Source organism: Haemaphysalis longicornis, unplaced genomic scaffold (genome assembly GCF_048455015.1).
Source record: "Haemaphysalis longicornis isolate Haplotype H1 unplaced genomic scaffold, Haemaphysalis longicornis Haplotype H1 scaffold_3, whole genome shotgun sequence".
NCBI classification, from domain to species: Eukaryota; Metazoa; Arthropoda; class Arachnida; order Ixodida; family Ixodidae; genus Haemaphysalis; species Haemaphysalis longicornis.
The window spans coordinates 80,251,155-80,273,232 of NW_027526335.1; the positions used below are offsets into that span (position 1 = coordinate 80,251,155).

Genomic DNA, 22,078 nt, shown 5'->3' on the forward strand with positions numbered 1-22,078 from the left:
CCTCTATAGCTGTTATCCATGCTGTAAAGAACACACAGGAATAAAATGACATCTAAAAAAAAGCTTACGAAGACAGCATCTACAGCAATACCTGGATTGCGTGTAGCAAGTGTCCGGAGATATACCTCGAACAAATAACAAGTGAGAGCGCATGCCAACTATACGACTGCATCTTTCCGTCCAAAGTGTACATATTTCCTCATAAGAGTCACTTTCGAGGCGGAGAAAGTGACTTCACCTCTCCCAACAAGTACTCTGCAAACAGGCCGGACGACAAATCCCCTCCGGCATGTGATCCTCTCCGGCGCCTGTCGGCCTGTCCGGTTATTGTTCACCCTCCCGCCGGCGGCATGTTCACCCTCGACGACATAAGACCACTTTCACGCGAGCGTGCGCAAAAGCCCGCGCTTTGTAACCGGCCTTTCTCCGCGAATACTCCTCTCGCCGTTCCCGGCGGGCACTGCGCGACCTCCCGCCGTGTCGGAGCGGCACTTACACATCTTAACTCTTTGCCCTCGTCGCGGCGTCTCAACCCCGACCGACGGATCAGAGCGGCGCGCTCAGACAACACACACTCATATCTCCCAGCGCACATCTATAACAACCACCACTACCGGCTCGCGCAACGCTTTTGGGCTATCGCCGGCGGCGACCTCCCGCGGCGTGCCCCAAGGGCTTCTTCTCTGCTCGAGGACCTTAATCTGCTAAGCCCTCTCGAGCGGACCCAAGCGCATGTTTGTCGTCGTCACCGTGCCGACACGGCCGTGTGGTAGGCCGCTCGTTGTCGGTGCTCCACGATTCTTAGCGGCCTCGTTTTATTTGCATCTTTGGCCGCATCTCTCTCTCTCTCTCAGCACGCTGCCGCCGCGGCTATAATTGGGGGCCCGACCGTGGCGGCGGGAGACGAAAAGCACGCCGATAGCGCGCTTTTGTGTCTGGGCCCCCCCGCCAGACCACCGCCCCTCCCCCTCCTTTCTGGCGGCACCCCGTGACTCGGTGCCCCGGCTGCAACCCCGGCAACCATTCTCCGGGCCCCGGCTGGGAGTTTCGACAGGTGCGAACAAGCTCCGCGGAGCTGTAGAGCGGCTACCGAAGGCTATAGCCGTGGGGGCCACAGCATTGGGCCGCCGAAAACGTCACCACTGTGTGATTGATTGATTGATTGTAGGGTTAACGCGCCGACGCAACGCAGGCGATGAGGCGCGCCGTAGTGGAGGGCTCCGGATTAATTTCGACCACCTGGGGATCTTTAACGTGCGCCGAAATCTCGTACACACGGGCGTTTTTGCTTTTCGCCTCCATCAGAAAAGCGGCCGCCGCGGCCGGGAATCGAACCCGCGACCTCGTGCTCAGCAGCGCAACGCCTTAGCCACTGAGCCACCGCGGCGGGTACCACTGTGTGTGTGTGCGTGCCTATATGTATGCATGTATGTACAGACACATGTATGTATATATATATATATATATATATATATATATATATATATATATATATATATATATATATATATATATATATATATATATATATATATATATATATATATATATATATATATATATATATATATATATATATATATATATATATATATATATATATATATATATATATATATATATATATATTATACAGAAGGAAAGAGGCCGGCAGTTCATAACGCCAAAAAGTGTTAGGCTTTTTTAGTGCTATTACGATTAGTGAAGTTAAGATTTTAACTTTATATAGGAAATAAAGTGAAGGCAAACACACGTCCAGATTGGAGACCCTACACACGCCTTTCTATTAGATCTGTGATGCCTTACCAATCCAGCGACTTCACTAATTGTAATAATAATAAAAAAGCCGAACCCTTCCCCTATGCCCGCCTTGGCGTTATAGACTGCCGGCCTTTCCTTCTGCATTTCCTCTGCATATATATATATATATATTGTAAGTAGATGGAAGATGGAGGATCCTGTACAAGTCGGCACCAGTTCCGTCCGTGACTCAACAGAAGAAGTCATCCGTGATGACGATCATGAACAGATTAGCATGGGTATGCACAGATGAGAGATTGACCACACCAACTGACGGTGATTGGCCCCAGCATATGAGTATCCTACAGCGCAATAATTGCTCAGTAATGCTGAATGCGCTCACAATATACCTATATGGTGGGACAGAAAAAGACATCACTGCACGCGCGGGCCTGCCTGTTGGATGATGCGGAGATTATGTATAAACTATACATAACAATGAATCCACTCGAAACTGTTCACACGAGTACCCACCCAGTTTTTGGGGATGGAGTGGATTATATCTCAAACCTTGCCGATGGCCGGCGTCATGTAGAGAGAGAACTGAAAACCGGCATATACTCTCCTGAAAATGTGCAATGTTGCTGCTCTCAATGTGGTCATTAAGAACGAGTAGAGAAGGAACTAGTGTGTGCTAGGAAGTGCTATAACGGGGATCCGGTCGGAGGTCGGAGGTCGGAGGTCCTAAAGAAGGTCGAACATGCCTATTCTCAATCACCAAAAGAATGCAAGCTATTGCACCCCAGCCCGAACCAACGGTGGTCAACAGTCTTCTACTTTTGCTCCTGGTCACCTTACAGCGCCATTGAAGTGCAGAACAGAGATAACCAGATATTATAAACAGAAAGTGTCTCGTGCTACGTATACCAGTCCAACGCGACACGGATGACACGCTTCCGAGGCGGAAATATTTAGTGAGAAAAAAACCACTCAACCGCCATTTGCTCCGTGTACTCTTCTGTGCATTTCTTCGATGAAAACCGTTCTCCCAGGTTCGAGGGACACACAGAACAGATGAAAAGCGGAACGAGATAGATATAATAAGAAGAATTAAAGAGTAGCGAAAGGGAAGCAGCCCCCTACCCCCGATCACTGTCGCGTCGCGTCCCCCTCGCGGCGCGTTTCGGAACCACCGCATTGTACGCCGCACAATGCTTCGCAGGGGCAGATTTAACGGGGAACACAACCGCCGGCCGAGAAACGAAATCGGTGCTAACCTCCCCTCCTCCTCCTCCTTTACAGTACCGCCCTCTGGACCATCATTTGATACGCGCCAGGCCTGCGTGGAGCCGCGGAAGCTTTGCCACACGTTTGCACGCGCACTCGCACGTTCTCGGTTTCTTTGCAGCTTTACAGCTACGCAGCCGGCCCTCAGGGCTAGTGCGCTATGTACGAGCGCTTGCGCTGCGTCCGACGCGCAACATCGCTGGCACAAGGCTTTTCGGGATCGGAGATTGAGATACAATGGTGTGCTGCAGGAAAACCTCCAGGTTCCCCCTCCCCCGAACCACCTCTCTCCCACCCCGCTCCCATATCTTTACAAACCCGACCCCTCTTTCCCGGCACCCCAACCATGAGCGAAGGTGCGTCCATGGACAACAGTGGACGACAGCTGCTACGGTGGCTACCGGAGCGGTGCGTGCACGCCTCGAAGAGAGGACCGTTTAGCGCGATGATTGACGCTCGAGAGGCTTTTATTTCCCGTTCCCCGTGGACGCCGGAGATGTGCGGAGACGGACGTCAAACGCGCGCGCGCGCGCGCGCAGTCAAAAGTCGCGAAACAACTCGCGAGGCCGCTGACGTGGAACTCTTTGATGAGAGCCGTTTGGTATACACACGCACACAGGCAGGTCCAGTAGTAGTAAGAGTTTAACAACTTCAACTTGACGTCTTTGGGCAGATGTTTGGCGAGGGTGAGTCCATGGGGTCGAAAGGAGGGCGCCTGGTTTAGGGCGAACAACGGGTCGAATAAACAAGCGAAAAGGCAGTGAGTATTCTTTTTTTTTTTTGGTCTAACTGGTCCAAGCCTACGTCTTACTAAGCAGTAGTTAGTAAGGCTTCGCTACAAATGCCGGCATGCGGTAAATATCGATATACGGTAGGTCTGCCATGGATCTGCATGTGGACCAAAACTACGTTCAGGAAAACAAACAAACAAACAAACAAACAAACAAACAAACAAACAAACAAACAAACAACTGTATAGGCGGATGACCAGTGAAGCTGTTCTGCACACAAGAGAGGTGGCAGAATTTTGAACAAAGGTGTGAACTGATTTATTGGGAACTAAGTAATCATGACTAGTGAATGAAATTTGGCACCCGATTTTTATGTAATTTTGCTGATAAAGACTCGATGAAACGAGTTACAGCTCCTTTCCGTAAATATACTCGTCCTGTATCGGTTGGCAGCAGACGGGAATTCTGCCACGTTGTCAACTTCACTGCGAACGACCCAATTATATATAAACAGTAAATGAAACTAGTAATGATGGAATCGTGTTAGCGGCCAATTGTTATGCAATTGTTTTGGGGAAACTTTTTTTGAAAACGCAACATTTACAGCCCTTTTCTGTGAATCATTCGCGATAAAGTTGGCTTTGCTGCAAGGCGTTTTTGCACACGCGCAGGAAAAATGCACGAGGTCTAGCCAAATAAGGCTTCGCATTTAAAATATTGTTCCATTAATTACTGAAAAATCTGCGAATACTTTCATTTTCGGCTATTTTGTCGGACCCCCGGGGTTGAACTATGCGGCTCACCGGAGGACCTGCCTTCGCGGTAATTCCAGGAAAAGAATACATGATAGCATGGCAAGCGGAGGAACCGTCCCTCGGGAGTTCTCTCTTGTCGATCGTCGTCTCCTAATGCGAAAGCGTTAGATGATTCGGTAGGTGGAAGATTATCCGCCCCCCGCATGCACACAGGTGGAACACAAAATGGCCGACGGTGCAAGGTAATGTAACTGAGTCGAAAAGAAAATGCGGTAAATTTGGGTCTGTGTGGGAATCGAACACAGACAGCAGTTTACTGAAGGCAAACAGGAACGCGCCGTGGCCTTTGACTTAGTAACGGGGTGTTAGGCACGTGCACTGCGGCCTAATTCCAATTACAGAGGTAGCAATTAGGCGAGTAACAAAGTGCGCCCCCACAAAATGTCCTATTTGCTAGGGGACGCTAACGCGCGCGTATGTGCCGGCCAGGCGCTAGGCGTTGCTTGGCACGTGGCAAGGCGCTACGTTACGGCTACAAAACGTTAAATGTATACGACAAGGATGATGAATCAATGCTCTCAGCCACGCTAACGGTGAGAGGACAAGGACGCTAAGCGAAAGAGATGCCGACTGTTGCGGAGAAACGCGATTTCAGAACACTCTGCGTTGGGCTTCTCCCTCACTCCGCTGCCTCATCCAGCGGCGCAGTAGTCACCAGAATCCGAAGCGCTATGGCGGCGCTCGGAGTACCCGCATATCCGTACGGCAATTTGCATTCACTAGACCATAAGGAGGGCTTAGGAATCCGTAATTGTAGCTATGATTCGAATACATTTTCGGCAGGGGGGAGTTTATTGTGTTATTTCATTTGGCCGATACACACCAGTAATACGCCAGGGGCGAGCAAAACGAGGCAATCAGCGACCTCCTGACTGGGCCTTGACCCCGTTTGAGCAATAGCAAAAACAGTTCTATGCATATGCACAAAATAACCAATAACTAAACGTTGTGAATGGAAAGAAACTGACTGAGAGGGAGGACATTGCACTTCAGTAACTCGTTGCTAAAAAAATCTACAATCCTATTTTTTAACTGAGACTTGTTGATACAAAACTTCATTTCAGAGGTGTATGACTGCACAGAAGACCAAGAAAACACAAATTTACGCGCAAAAAATTGAGTTCCGGAACAAGTACTAATTGTTCCATACAAAACCGAAAAGCACCAAACACCCATCGTCATGGCCCAAGTTCGTAGCTAAAAGGGGGCGAGAAATTTCGCATCATCCCAGTATGTGCGACTGCGTGTGTCTGTGTGTCTGCGCGCGTTCATGTATGTATGTATGTGTGTATGTGTGTGTGTGTGTATGTATGTATGTATGTATGTATGTATGTATGTATGTATGTATGTATGTATGTATGTATGTATGTATGTATGTATGTATGTATGCATGTATGTATGTATGTATGTATGTATGTATGTATGTATGTATGTATGTATGTATGTATGTATGTATGTATGTATGTATGTATGTATGTACGTACGTATGTATGTATGTATGTATGTATGTATGTATGTATGTATGTGTACGTGTGTACGTGTGTACGTATGTATACATGTATGTGTGTATGCATGTATCTATGTATGTGTGCCTGTATGTGTAGTGGTTTAGTTTCTCGTTTGTAATGTTTGAGTAAGGCATGACATATCTATGGGCTGCCTGTTAAATCAACGTCGTGTATACGAGCCGTGCCCTGAATCCTGATTCAAGAGGCACGTATACACTTCAAGGGAAGGCATGCCGTGGTTCAGCTTAGCCACAACGCACATGAATTACCAACACGCTGCCAGCAAGGCGAATTTGGCCAATGGCCTAAGGACGCTAGTTTGATGTGTTCGAGATTTCGGCGCACGTTAATGATCCCTAGGTGGCCAAAATTAATCTGTAGCTCTCCACTACGGTGCGCCCCATCGCCTGTGTAGCGGCGGCGCGTTAAATCCCATAATCAATCGAATTTGGCGAATCACAGCAACGTGTATTAAATCTGATTCAGAAATGTTACCTGTGCTTTGGCACTGCGCAGTGCAGAACGTCGTATTTGCATTGCGTGGTACCACTGCGGAGACAAAAGCATTTAGTACAATCGTGTGTACGACATCGTTATTCGGCGAAATTCCATTGTTGGCTGCCTGGATAGTCAATTCAGTGTGTTGAGGCGAAGCTAAATCATCGCCTGCGTTGCGTCGGCGCGTTAAAACCCTACAATCAATCACTACGACGACAACATGGATGCAGTCGCGTAAGCAAGCGTAAGGACTCATTAGAATTTAAGCTCCAGCACAATGAGCGAAAATATTTCTGCCCCGTTTGGTGACCTTCGTGAGCTCTATCCTTGCCATTTTTATTTTTCTGCATGCGCACGAACCTTCTATCCACTTTTGAGCGAAGTTCTTGCACGCAATCATCCTTGCTTCGCCGCATCGTAAACCGATGTATCGAGAGGCGAACACATGCTTAAATGACTTGCAGCTGCTTTGTGCAACTGCAGTGTGACACCGGGGATAGAGAGAGAGAGAGAGAGAGAGAAAACCCACTCGTCGAGAATCATCTCGCGACGGTTCTACCAGCTGTGAAACAGGGCCGAGGAAAAAAAATGTATTACTTAGTGTCTACTAGCGCCCGCATGCATCCAGATTCGCGCCCACCTAATAACCCTCGTTGCATGCCTATAAAAAGCCGCCCGTGCCATCCTATCGCCCTTCCCGCACACACCCAGACAGAGACACACACGCACACCTCCCCCTACCCCCCATTATCGCTCCTCCTTAAAACATTCAGTCGCACTCCTCGCGAAGCGACTCCGCGCGCGCATTTTGCGGTGGCGAAGAATGGCCGCAGACGCCGCTGCCGCGCGGTTTATGGCGGCGCCTGGCGCACATAAATTACACGATAAGGGAGGCGGAGCTCGGCGGCGATCCGACACCACCGTCACACGCTGGGAGATTAATCTCTCGCTGCATGCACGCCTCGGAATATAAGCGGGGATGGAGAGGAAGAGGAGGAGAGAGAGGATGTGGGGGGGGGGGGGGGATGCTCGGAGGGGACGGGAGACTCACCTTTACACCCGGCGACATGCGCATGCGCAAGCGTGCTTGTTTATACTAAAGCCGCCAACCCGCTGCTTCCTCCGTTTGTATTACAGTTTCTTTTTTCCCTTTCCTTTAATCTTTAGGTGTTCGGTCGTCTATGTTGTACCCCTCCTTTCCACGCGGGTAGGCGTACTCGTCGGAGGAGAATTGGCCTTTTTTCTCACCTGGTTCTGGCGGTGCAAAGGCGAGTCCCGACCGCAGCTGGCACACATCTGGGCACGAGGGTAGACAGACAGAAGCGGAGGGGAAAGGGGAGAGGGCACAAACTCAGCGCGCAAATATTGTAGGCAATTCTCGGGAAAACGATACGCGCAGTTTCTGGCTTATTAAACCCGACAGTATAGCTGTGTCATTCCGCATGCATGAGTGATAGCGGGCGTCGCTCTGTTAACATTGTTTACTGTATGCAAACGAGTGTAAGTTCAGCAGTTGGTTTTCCTATGTACGCCGCGTGCATTAATAAAAAAAAAATTGCGAGCAAGAAATTTGTCGAAATACCTACGACCAATTAGGTGTAACGAATCACTTTAACTTTTTGTCATGCAATAGAGCGCAGCACAACTAACGTTAAATTATTGAATATCTTGTCTTTATACTTCCCGACGAAAAACATTATGCATCACCTTTTGGCCGTGTATACATTGTAAAATTTATACAAGAGCCGTTGAGTACAAGACGTCGAGCATCCTGGACGTATTCGCACAGTGGACGGTAACCCGCTGTAATATCTGGCGAAGCGGTGGGGTCGCATGCAGGATTTTGAAACAGTTTTTGCAGTCAGGGGTGGTAGGCGGCCACGCCTGCGTCAAAAGTTGCTTCTGTGCAAAATTACGTGAACTAAGTCCGGTGAGTTCCTGTATACGAAATGGATAAGGACGCAGGCCTATCATGCTTGCAGCATTCGTGTCACTGTGAGGCACAGACTGAATTATTACACTAATATTATGGCATGTGCAAACTATATATATAATGGGGGGAAAAAAGGGGGGGGGGTTAAATTTAAACAAGAAAAATGTCAAACAGATTTCGAAACTCCCGTTGGGGAAAAAACCGGGCCATCTCCACTAACGTGAAACCTGGGGAGGGACGAAATATGCATTGTATAAGCTCTTGGGGCATTGACTGTCTTGCCCACGGAGATGAAACCATTGGGGTAGAGGTATACAGCTTTGCTGTAAAGGTCTCGTGTTTTTGAAGCACAAAGCGTTCTAGCGCGAGGCGTTGGAAAACGAGTGTCCCGGTGTTTTAGTATACCGTGACCGCATGAAACGACGACGACGACAGGAGACGCCGACAGCCCGAGCCCCTGGAGCAACTTCGCCCCAGAAATGTAGTCCGAACCAGATGCCCTCATGTCTTTTTTGGCGAATTATTCGAAGTTATCTTCGCTGTACAAATTATTGCATGGAAGGATTCGAATACAGCGATCAATATATGTAGCTGCAATTCAGGTGACATAGCGGCGTTGATACAGTTGCCATACGTCTATTCACGGCGTTCAACGCTTCATTTGCCATTTTCCGAAAACTTTTGTCCGCACTCTTAGACGCTTTCAAGGTTCAGTGACCGTCGGTACATAATTTGAGACCGTAATTAATTATAATACAGACAGATAGCAGCTTATTATACAGGGACCGTAATGTGGCCCAACTTAATCGAGAATAACCAAATCTATAGACTTTGGCGTAAGAAAGCCTTTCGCTGTGTAAGGTCCTGGCCCGCGGCAAACATTCACCACTAGGCTTATGATGGGTTATGGGCACTCTAAGAAATGTGGGGAGTAGTTGAAGAATCAAACAGCGTTCCTATTCCTGCCAGGGTCGTTTGACACCGTCCGCACCACGCGTGGCGTTAGGTGGCGTGTTCACTCTACTAGGAAACCAGAATAAAACTGCTGGAGAACTCTCCCCGCTCTTGATGGAGCTAAGCGGCGGTTGTACCCCTTTCGCGGGAGAGAATAGAACAGCGTACCGACTCTGTCTCGCATCGATGGAGTTCGTATATCCTCCGCGAGAGAGAATAGAACAGTATATCGACTCTATCAACTTCAGCTGCACGCTTTCAGGTGTGCAAAAAGGCAGACACCTCTATGGCGGACGCGAACTCTTTGAAATCGTATGAAAAAGTAGTTACCTAAACAGCCACAGCGCCGGGCCATGAAACAAAGCGTACTTAAAATAAAGTGCAGCGTATTCAAAAGAGCGTGCGAGGTAGTGTTACACGTCCTCTAGGAATGGGTCATTTGTGTGTTCTAACGCAACGGTGTCCGTCGGACTACTTGAGCGTTGTACCTTTGCGCGGTATTTTCATCGCGGCGGGGCTCGCGGACGGACGCGTCTCTCCGATGTCTCCGTCTCTTTTGTGGCATTGAAACCGCCGTAGTACTCCTGTACGTGTCTGTGAGGTGCGTTTTGGTGTCGGTGGCTGTGTTTGAAGTATACCTGACTGGTGGAATAACATCGTTTGGCTGCTGCGGCCGCCGCTGAAAACGTAAGTCACCATTTTAGTTTTTCTTGCGCAGTACGGGACCGAGCTCGCGCTCGTTCCCGCCAAAACTTCAGCTTTATTTATAACAACTGGCGCTCGTGAGTGCTGCTTAGCCTTGTTGGTTCTTGCGAAGAATTAAGTGGTCACATACATGTGCTTTCATTTGTGTGACACCAGTTCTAGCTATCCTTTTTCCGGCTTTGTGTTTTTCGAACAAGCGGCCGTGCTCCCATCGCGGGTTCACGACGTTCAGCATGCGTTGAAACAAGACTCGTGTGCAGTATAAGAGTTGCGGATTTATTAAGCTGGCTTCTTTAGGCACTGGACACATGTACGATTGGTACACGCGATTCGCATGCGACTGATCGTTACGACTGTCGCCACGAGTAGCCGTACGCGTGAATTTGAGACACATGGCCCGATGCGCGCATGCGATGTGTCGTCGGCGTCGCTCCGCCCACTGTTTTTGCTTTATGGTCAACTACGACGATCGCTGAGCTGAATTTGCAGATTCCGCGCGTTTTTTCGCAAGAAATTGATAAAGCAAGCAATCTTGAAGCGTTTTCTGCCTTCGGGAACAGTCCGCGCTCACGCCGGCCGCGCCTGCCAGCTCGACACACTCAGCGGCTCGAACCGGCGCAGACCACGGTAGCAACCGCTTGTCGCTGCTCTCCCGAATCAATCTGTTCGCTAAGAAGAAGTTCCACATGCGAAAAAGTAGGTGTTAATGTGGTGAAAAATTGTGCTAGGGATTGTTGTCAGGGCTTATTTTAAAAGCGGCGATCAGATATCTGCCGCTATGCAAGCCTGCGCTGACCGGCCGTGTATGCCACGGCGCGCGGTGCGCCGAGCGGTCGAGAGATGGCGATACCTGCGCGGAAGCATCCAAACAGGCTACGCAGATGTCTTGGTCACCGATCGCTCAAACGGCCGTTATAGCCCAAATAAAGTTTCACATGCGAGAAAAAGGATGATAGTGTGGTGAAAAGTTGTGTTACGGATTGTCATCCGCAGTTGCACAGATAGCGGCGATCAAATGTCCGTTCCCAACACCCGAGCCGACCCGAGCAACGCAAGCCTGTTGCGGGCGGTTGGGGCTCAGCGGACTCTCGATCGCAATGATGGCACGACTGCATCTGGCTTGCCAGTCGCACGTCGTGAGCCTCCTCGGACCAGCGAACGACCCAAAACAGGCCCTTACGATCAATCGTAACGATCAGTCGCATGCGAATCGCGTGTACTAATCGTACATGTGTCCAGCGCTAGCTATAAATTAGGCTTTCGTTTCATTATCTTCTTGAGCAACGTAAATATATTGTCGAGCGACAAGGTAATTACACTGCCGCCGGGCTTATCCGTCGGTTCCGTTCCCATCTGGCGCGTCTGACGAGGCAGAAGTGAGCGACGGCGACAGCAACACCGTAACCAGTTTATTACCCAATCAGTTAGGTTGGTAGCGTCGCTTTATTTGGTTACCCCTTAAAATATAACGCAGTCAAAGGTCACAAGGGTTCAATTCAACCTCCAAGTTGGCATAGATGTCTTGCAAAAAAAAAGAACGTGAACGTTTGTGCGTTCCGAACCCATTGTGTAGTGCGTTGCCTATAGCCTCTGGTCCCGTGTTGTTAGAAAACAATACTTAACGCTAATAAAACGTTGTCGGCAGGAAATTTCATCGCGATTAATTGTTTATGTGGCTACAGTAGCCACAACAAAATTTCACGGAACCGCTGGCGTGTTGCTTTGTCTATTGGACTTTTTTCTTATTACCTTGCGCGACTGCAATAAGAGTGAAGCCCATTTTCGGTGAAATTCCGTACTGTTTTCTCAAGAAAGAGCCAAGTAACGGCTACCGTAAAACGTAGTATTGAAAAATGAATACTGCAGTACGTTTTGTTTCATAGCGAGTGTTGACAAGCTATAGAACTTTAGGCTGAATATTTTCACGCGGACATGTGGTAAAACTGCTGCTAGGTGCTGTATTTAGTAAGCAGCGTGCATTTAGCATTATAGTGAACTTTTTTTTACTTATTACAGGCGCTACGACGTAAAGGTGTTTCCCGTGGATGTTTCCAGGGCTATTCTACAATAGTGCTGTTCAACAACATATTGTGATCGCCTGGCGTTCGGAAGCAGAAAGAGAGCAAAGATGCCTGATGCGGCCGACAGCTGTAAGTAATAAACACTTCAGCTTTGGTCACTTTGCCATAGTCATCTGGCAAATAAAAATGTGTCTTTTAGCCATCATGGTGTCATTTGCATGCACTTTTGCTTTCTAGCATCGACTGACCTTAGTTGTGTTTTATGTCATTAGAGACATAACATAACTGCGTAACCAACTTTCTGCTTGATTAAAAATGTGTCGCTTCCACTGCAGTGCATTAATGCTGTAGCTTTTTCAAACTGCCAAACACTGCAGTATTTTTTAACAAACTTATTTGGTCACGAGTAAGATTCGATGTGCAGCTTCAAGATTGATGGGGATTAGGAATGCGGTTGTGCGGCATTTATTTTCTGCTTGCCTCTTGTTACTCTCCATGATTCGGCCTTGTTACTGTTCACTGATCCCATGATTAATTCCAATAATGAGAGGCTGACAGTTTTGCTGTAATATTGCTTGTCTTCAAGCCATCCTTTTTGATAACACCATTGCACCAAGTACTTGCAGGTTGGCCTGAGGTTGCAGGTTCTCTTGTTGGTCTGGCTGCTTTTTCTGAAAGTGGTTGGTTGGAAAAAAAGAGGAGGAGGACCTTGTTGGTTTAAAATTTGAATAGGGGATCAGGACCCCGATGCTTTAAATTAATCCGTGCTCTCGTTCTTCTCAGATGGCTTTTCAGTTGCACTGCTGGTGAAAGAAAAGCCAGAGGCCTTGCTCTCAAAGCTGGTATGCATATTTTTCTTCTGTATGTTGAGTAAGTGAAATCCAGTGTAGTACTTGTGAATCAGGCTCAGCAATCACCATCACAGCAATTCAAATTTGCTAAAGGGAGCATTTTGCCTCATCAGTAGACAATTGTGAATGTTACATTGATGAATCGTTAGCGTAGTCACTAAATTCTTAGCTTTAAGTGTATAGACTACTAACTAGCGATTCGTTTTCCTGAGAATCGCTTTGTACAGTGGTTTGTCCACTGAGGAAGGAAGAGCAAAATACTGTTACTTGTGTTTCTTCTGGTACTTGCATTTGTGTGCTTTTTATGCAGGAGCCAGGAGAGACTTCCCTTTACCCCAGGATCTTGTTCTCGGGCCAAACTGCGGAGAAATCTGGAGCCGTGACCGTGCACTTCGAAGAGCTCCAGCTGACGGCTATGGACATAGTGGACGGGTTCGCTTTGCTTTTGGCGGTCTACTGGACCTTCAACATCCAGTATGCCCCAAAGACAAAGCGGACCTGTCTGCTTTTTTAGATGATGCTCGGCCTACCACCGACAGAGCAAATGGTTTCGGTCATAAAAGCAGCAACTGCAATACAGGTGGAGCGACGTGTGTGAGGATGTCAAAATAAAGCATGAAATGCAGTGTGAAAACGATTTGTCTTTTTTTTTCGGCTAAGCACAAACGACAGCTTTTTTTGTAAAGACGCCTTGCTATGTTTACTTGTGAAGTAATTTTACTGTATTTCAGTTTGTAAGCATGAAGTAAAGAGGGCTGACACTAATGCTGTTGTGGATGCTAAAGTGTAGTCTTGTTAAAGATAACATCGTGCTGCCTCTGAATAGTAGAGTTCGGCAACTCGCAGGTAGTGCATAGATCCTGCTTTAAAGGAATACATTAGTTCTGACAAAGAGTAAGCTAGCCCTCCTTGAGGAGGCATTATGGGACTCTGGTTGAAAGAATACAATGATTCTGAAAAGAGTACGCTAACCCTTCCTGGTGAAGTAGTGCAAAATGCTGTTTGGTGGAATAAGGTAATTCTGAGGGGTGGCAGAGGTATAGCAAGATTCTGGTAAAGAATTGTATAACTCCCTGACTGGAGGAATTATTCGATCCGTGGTGAGGGAATTGCCGGACGCGGTTCCCGCAACTCCGGTGAGAATACCTCGACCCCCTCTCCGCGAGAGGCCTGCGACTCCCTTATGAAGGGTAAGGCTATTCTGCTAAAAAGGGAGTTGCCTGATGCTGGAAAAGGGAATCGTATATGGGACAAGGGTTTCTATTCCCTTTGGGAATTGGTGGGACTCCTTTAGTTCTTAGAGTGCCGGGGGGTTTCGCTGTCTACTCAGAAACTACAGCCGTAAGCGCTGTCGCGGGCATTGTGATCGAGCAACTTAAATCAGGCGTCTTTTAAAGCCCTTGCCCACAGCCTCCTCGCCGCGAAGATTTGAATTGGTACCAATGACGGAGCTGCCCATATTTGGGTGTTTGAAAAGAGGAACTCTACAGGGGAATGACCACGTTTGTGGCCGGCCAAGACTTTGCTTGATAACTTTTGCGTGAAGCGGAATGGTGCATTATTATTATTATATTTCTTGTCATCTAAAGGATAAAAAAGCCTTTCTCCTTTTATATATTCATATATATAGATATATACAAAAATACTGTAAACAAGAAGACAAAGGGGTAACGAACGAAAGTTTATTAACGTTTCGGCTTGGGGCAAGCCTTCGTCAGAAATCAGAAATTATCTCTCATGATACAGCGGCACAACCGAAACAGCGGTACTTACGCGTGCTGCTCCATTTTTAACTGCAGCAAATTAAAAAAAAAAAAAAAACTCTCACGATTAAACGCGATTTTTTCTTCTGTGCGGATAACGGTTACAACCATTTGGGAAATAAACATTAACCAAGGCAAAACAGGAAAAAAAAGAAGTTGTTCTTCGTATCAATATTTGCCATGACCTAGAGGACTTGTTACGCAACCAAAACGGCTTCATCGATCTTTTAGGAAACAACTCGCAGGCACACCCCCTTTTTTTCGGGGGTGTCATCAATAACTGTGATTGGTTACAGCTCACCCTGGCTTCTGAAGGGCAAACCGCACGATACACGATTTATCGTCGGACGCGTATACAAAAAAAGAAATTCGGACATGCTTCTACGGGGCAGTAATTCTATACAGGCGACGAAGACAGCTATACACCCGATGGAATTAGACGATCGTTCTGACGTATCATTACGACAGCCAGACTACCATCTGGTTGAACCTGTCCAGGCGCAATCTCTTCTCCTTGCGCTCTATCTCCTCTCTTTCTCTCTCCACGTTTTGTCTCGCTGCAGAACGCAGCGATGCCCGAATTACCAAACCGTGAAGATGCGGTGGAGCGTAGTCACCTTGCTGTGTATAACCTCACGCTTGCCTGGTCAAACGACTCATCCGAAATAGAAGGTGGGAAAAGTGTAAGCGAAGAAAAGAAAGGGAAAAAAATGGACTCCACACGTGAAAGAAACGCGCGGTAAAGATAAAGCGAGAGAAGTGTGTATAGATGGCTAAGCGAAGGCAGTCGTTGCCGCTAGATTTCCGCCATATTGATTCCGTGTTTGCTCTCTCCCTCTCACTTATATATAGAGGTGACGCCGCCAATGCGTGCGGAGCTAGAGCTTCGGCGCGGCGCGAAGGGAGTAATTGCCCAAAAGCTGCAGCTACTCGGCGCGTTAAACTCGGGCACCGCGATGAGAACGATGTGGGCGATGGTGCGTTATAAGCTATCTTTAGCTGCGCGGTATATGGCAGTGCGCGGCGCGGCTCGCACACCGTATATATGGCAGAGCGATAATCGCCGCACTCCGCAGTTCCGCCAGCGGAGGAGCGCTGCGCGAAAGAGAAATGTTCGGAGCTTTTTCAGCCCCGCGAGTTTTATCGCGCGCGCGGCGGAACCCTTTCGCGTTCCGATGAGAATTTATAAAGCGTCCGCGAGTTAGATTCGCTCGCTGTCGGCGTTGCCAATTCTAACCTTTTTCGGGTGGACTCGAATAACAAACAAAAAAATGGCCGCCATCCCGCCCCGCGGAGGTGGACGTCGAGCGAAGCTGTTATAAACCACTACAAATGCTGACGGGGGAGGGTATCGTCGTCTCGGTGGGCTTTTCGCTTGCGCTCGGCTTCTCTGGCGGCAAACGCTGTATGTCTGATAAACCTGACGCATGCGCTCGGTGTTTTGAACAAAAACTGCTCTATTTAGTGACACTATATCTGCCTGGCCTTCAAACATAACCTGCCGCATAATATTTATTAGCAACACATTGTGGCGGTGGAGAGGGTGTTCCCATTGTTAACCGGCGCCTTATCATCCATAATGCGGTTTCTATGCTTGTTTAGTGGTTTTTTTTAACGAATACTGAGCTCTATGCTGTATCCCTGATTAACCTGAAGCATGCGCTCGGCGTCTTAGGCTGGGTCCTCCCTGGGTTTTTTGTGTACGACACGAAAATTTCCGACCAACTAGAGGCTAATAGCTTCGCTGGAATAAACAAAAGGAGAAAGTAGTGGTTTTAGACGCTTGATCGGTTTTAGCAGAATTCCACAGACGTGTATATGTTTTACAGGTGGATAAAGTACGCGATAAATGTTAACCAGAAATGGCGCTAAACTAATTTTGCTGGGACCTTTCTTCGCATAGCCCTGTGCCCCGAATGATGATACCGCTCCGCAGTGCACGTGGGATATGTGACGTGCACACCTCCATGGGACGAAATTTCTACGTGGCTCTTTTAAGTAATCAAGCAGCTTCGAAGAGCGAAATTGCACGACACTGATAGCGTGATTTAAAGGATCACGAATACAAGGGCCACGCTGGTGCGCCTCACAAAACTCGCTAAGATCAATAAAATCAAACGTACGCCGCAGTCTGAAGCTCCTCTCCCGGCGCATTTTCATCGCTCGATTCGAGCCGGCGAGTCGCGCAACCTTAAAAGAAGCACGGGCACCTCTTCATTCTACCTACCATGACAGGTCGCCGCGGCCCGATAAGGACTCGGACGGAAAGAGCAGCGTGCTCGGTGTATTATTTATATATCGTATATACACGTACGTTCCGAGCGGCGCGTACGTAGCGTGCGCGAACGGGGTGCCAATCCATTACGCGGCGTCGGTCTTCTTAGAGCGAGCGGCCGCCGCGGGATGAAACAATCGCCACCGAGGCATGTCTCGAGACATGTCGGCGCCCGTGTGTTCTGCGATAGAAGGGGCTCGACTCCTCCGACGGGACGGCGCCGGCGTTCCGCGGCCATGAAGGAGCACGCGCAGTGTATACTTCACTGCGTGGCACGCGTGCTGTTGCGTCGCTTCGATTCTAATCCAGCTTCCGTCCTTTCTTTCACACGCTAGTTCGTGACCACAGCGCGGCATATTCGAAGGCTGCTGCGCGTTGCTGACTAGAACAAAGGCACCATTTTCTTAGGAACAAAATAAATCCCGGGCCATCTCCACTAACGTGAAACCTGAGGAGGGGCGAAGCATGCAGTATATAAGTGTATTCTTGGCACCTTGGCGCTTTTGCCAGTGGAGATGAAACCATTGGTGGGTAAAGGTATACAGCTTTGCTGGCAAAGTCTCTTGTTTTTGAAGCACGAAGCTCTCTAGCGCGAGGCGTAAACGAGTGTCCCTGTGTTTTTTTAGTACGCGTTATGTTCTAGCGCGAGGCGCCTGGTGTTTAGTACCGTGACTACATGAGGCGAACGATGAATCAGACGACGACGAGAGGAGAAGCCAACAGCCCCAGCCCTTAAGGAGCTTCGCCCCTAAAACAAAATCTAGCGCTAACAGGAGGACGAAAAGTTTATACAGAGAACACACAGCGACGGTGTGTCATTGACTGTAATGACGTTTCGAGTAATTCTGGTACGTCCTACTCCCATAGCACCACCTGCCTTTCCCTTTCTCTCCTCTGGTCAGTCTCGCTATACCTAGCTTTCGAACATACCATACGGTCCTTGCCCAGTGGCGTAGCCAGGGGGGGGCTGACCGGGCTTCAGCCCCCCCCGAAATTTTTCCGGTCGTCGCCGTGCTGTCTGTATGCCTGGTACGTCCCCTGTGAACAAAGCTGCATATCCTTCGAAAGTGACACTAATATAAGCATTCACGAATGTCTGCCCTACGCAAGAGTGCTTACACAAAACCACGGCCGGACTCGACTCTTTTTCCGCACTGCGGAGAGGGAGTCGAGTGCGGCCGTGACAAAACGAAGCGCCTGAAGGGTGCGAACGGCTGAGGAATGATTGCGGAGGGGGGCAGCCCCGAAAGCCACGGCGCCTTCGGGTACGCTCAGCGCACGGGACGCCAAAGGCATGCGTTGTGTCCCTTTGTGCGAGACATGTGGCAACACAGAGAATAATTGGCCGGCTGAGCCGTTCTCAGCAGAGGAGATTGACTCGGCCGGGGAAGCAGGCCCGAAAGGGAACAGAGGATCTTTGTATGTTAAGCAGAGCAACGTACAAGCAGCGGTGGCTGCCCATGGCCGCTGCATCTCCTCGAAAGGGGGAGATCAAGCGGCCGTGGGCACACATTCAAGACTCGTGCAAGGTAACTGAAGAATGCGATGGGGCTACGTAATGTGTGAAACATGCAGTTTAGCTGAATGAATGTTGTGCGCGGGCAGAGGGCCTTTGCGAATGAGACACACAGCAAGGTATGCCCGTCTTCCTCGTGTCAGCCCTTCATTCTTCCTTTTTCACGTTTCAGTCGAGCCCGGGAGGGTTTTGTTGGAGTGGGCTCAGATCACGCGCACTGAGTATCCCCTTCCGACGGCGATGTTGCGACATTCAATTTCACCCCTGTGATTAGGCAGCTTTGTTCGGCGGTATTCTCCCCTAACCTAGGAAACTGGAGAACAGCAGGTCGACAAAAAAGGCGCGCTGCGGCTCCCCGAGCTAGCCCCAGACTTTATCCTAAATGTGAAGGGACGACGGTCACTCCAGCCCTGCCACAGGCAGACGGCGTCGCGACAGTAACAATGATCAGATGGCCATATTCTACCTCGATCACAACTAAAGCCCCTCCATTGCGTCCACGGCCGCTTTTTCCCTGGACGGCGGCTGCCCAGAGCAGTGTATATTCAGGGGCCTGAAACACAACGGCAATATGCCGCAAGGATAGAAGCGCCCCTGGTTTTGAGAAGCTCATGTTCCAAGTGCCAACACCCAAAAGAGGCCTCGAATTGTAAGTCATTTTCTTCCAGTGATTAATCCTTGCATGATCACTGATGTCTTTTGGCGAAGGAGGTTGCATTGTACGTTAAGTTGTGCAGTGCAGATCAGTTATGCATTCTTTGATATTTAAATAATCATTTCCTTATATTTACACGATGCCACAGTACCTTGTGTCTGCAAACTAAAAATGTAAAGCTCGTTTTATTTCGAATGCAGTACTTGCGTTTGAATTGGTCGTTGAAAGCGCCCACGGTGGAGCGGATAGGTGATTTTTAATGAGGGAAAACGTAAATTCAACTCCTGTAAACGCCTAAATATTTTATTATGCACGAAGTTGGAGAGGGTTACTCACAGTGTATCGGGACAGCGTTAGTATCAGTACATAAAGAGTGAAAAATATATTGTTCTGGCTGCAGTTTTAATAGTTTGCTTTCACTGGGACGAAACTCCATGTGAGGTAGCCGCTGTCACATTGTGTGCGCGTTATCGGGACTTTTCTTTCCGCGTTTCATATCTACGCGTGCATCCACTGCTACACCCACTGTTAAACCCATAGCAGCGTGCACAGCGCAAGTGAAGGACCTTCGTACTGGTGGCGAAGAAACGAACGTGCCTTTCTGGTAGAATTTTCCTTTAACTCTTCCTGGCCTTCTTTGAAGTTCTGTGGACGCTGGAGTATCGTTCTTTCAAGGCTCAGTCAGTCGTGCAAGACAACAGAATTTAAGAGCACCAGCACACCTCCGCCCTCCCCTCCCCCCCTCCTTCCCCATACGGGTGCGCGCTATTGTCTTTCTTACTGAATCCACAACTGCTATGTATACATTCTAAAATGTTGCATGAAGGAAATTTTGAGCAATGGTCAGCATTTCTTAAGTAACCGAAATGACCGAGGAATTATCACGGTAAACAACTTGGCAATTTTTAGCCAATCTATCCTGTCGTAGCCTGAAACCCTGCTTCAGTTTCAACATCACGGTCGCTGTCAACCAAGGAAATAGTTTAACTGTGTCATTACTGTCCCCCTCATGCTGAAGCATGGTAGTCTTTGGTCTTTCTGTATGCGGGGTCATGCCAATACGCATGTTTTCTTGGTGCACTCCGGTAAACAAAATGCTGACTTGTTTCGGGCGTCGCACCATGCCCGAAGGTCATGCTGGCTCTGCACAGCTGCCCGATCCTCCGTTTTCTACTGGACCAAGCAGATTCCCAACATAATTGTCATTTCCCCCGTCTCTAACGAAAACTACAAAACTCCTGTGCGACCTATATATTCCAGAGCCGCCCATGCTCATGCACTGATACTTTTTTATCGTTTAGCTTTAAAACCGGCAGTGTGTACTCGGCTGAAAAATGGCAGCGCACGCGTCAGCTAAAAAAGTATGTCCTTTCATTAAAGTTTGAAACCAAAATGGTAGGACCACATTATAACTCTTTCCTCAGATCTCACGACAAAATTCAAAACAGCAATATTTTGCTCAGATTGCACAGAACATGCCTAACCGCAAGAGTATGGTTAGACATTGTCGTCTTTGCGTTATTATTTTTTCTTGCAAAATATAAAGTTCGATACAGCATCGAATGGTGAACTTTGCAGTGACTACCTCATCTGGGAGTGGTAGCTAAATGGGGTGGCTGCTCCAGAAGAGTTACTGGATAGTACACGCCTTCAGGCAGACTATAGGGCATTTATGCACGAAGCATTGAAAACTTGACAGGTATAATGCAACTATTTGAGAACACCAAGCTCATTACAGCAGACTCTAAATTTGGGCTGTGCCGAAATATAAACCAGATTCATGATGTTACAAAGCACAAGCTTCTCATGTCCGCCCGGAGACCTGATAGAAGCTACGAAATGGACTGCATTGAGACTCAAAACATAAGCGCAAATTTAAACTGGCATGACTTAACAAATACCGATGGCTGAATTATTCCGTTTTGCGTGTGGACTTATCCTGCCATGTTCGTGTAATTTTCGCCCTTAACAGCGCTGTTATTGCGCGCGATGTCTGTGGGTTTAGGGTTGATATTTGTTAAAATTATTGCTAGAGATATAACGCTTCTTGTATGCATAATTCATAGCCTCTCGTTTTTTAAAGATAAGACCTGCGCTACACATAACGCAAGTGCATAGATTCGATGTATACTGCACAGAATGAGCTCCATTGGCCTTACACTGGCTGCTACTGTACGGGCGTTGAATGCAAAACATTTTATTTTGCATTTTGGACAAGCACAACTAAATAAAAAATCTTATTCTTACGGCATACGTCATTTTATTGCGGATGTCACACTCATCATACTTCACACGTTGAAATAAAGCAAGTAATTGCATAAAACTGGCCGTTTAATGCAATGCCTGCACAAGGTTCCCGTGCGTGCAATGTACGTTCCGTATCACGAGCAGAGATTTGTACCACGCGGTCTGCGGATTTCCGCCCAGTTTACAACTTCATCTGGCACAAATACAATCATAATCAAGACCAATATCAAGAGAGAACCTTAAAGGGCCTTCTAAAGACAAAATACAACCTTGTTCAATTGAATAGCAACTAGCCTTTGGTAACTCGCACAGCTCCATTCCAATCACAGGCGTTTTTTTAACCGAGGCAATGCAACAAATGTCAAAAATTTTCAAATTTAGCGCTGCAGTGAAGTGATATCGGCAGGAGGGGTAGATATATAGGCTAGCACTACAACATAGTGATGTGTGTGTTAACTGCACGTTAGAATTCAAATGATAAGATCAATGGAGGCCCCTCTACAATCGCGCAATCATGTTCCTTGGCGGTGACTTAAGGCGCCAATCGTACAAACAAGATCCCGAACTGTCATAGTGAAA

General features: G+C 48.0%; 1 protein-coding gene across 1 annotated transcript in view; it reads right to left on the bottom strand.

Annotated features, from left to right (window-relative positions):
* The window catches only part of LOC144174723 (paired box protein Pax-6-like), an 85,591-nt gene that overhangs the window by 42,106 nt on the left and 21,407 nt on the right, over positions 1 to 22,078 (bottom strand). Inside the window, exon 2 of the mRNA XM_077703553.1 lies at positions 7,828 to 7,875. Coding sequence (XP_077559679.1) covers positions 7,828 to 7,875 — 48 coding nt within the window. The remainder of the gene's footprint in view (positions 1 to 7,827; positions 7,876 to 22,078) is intronic.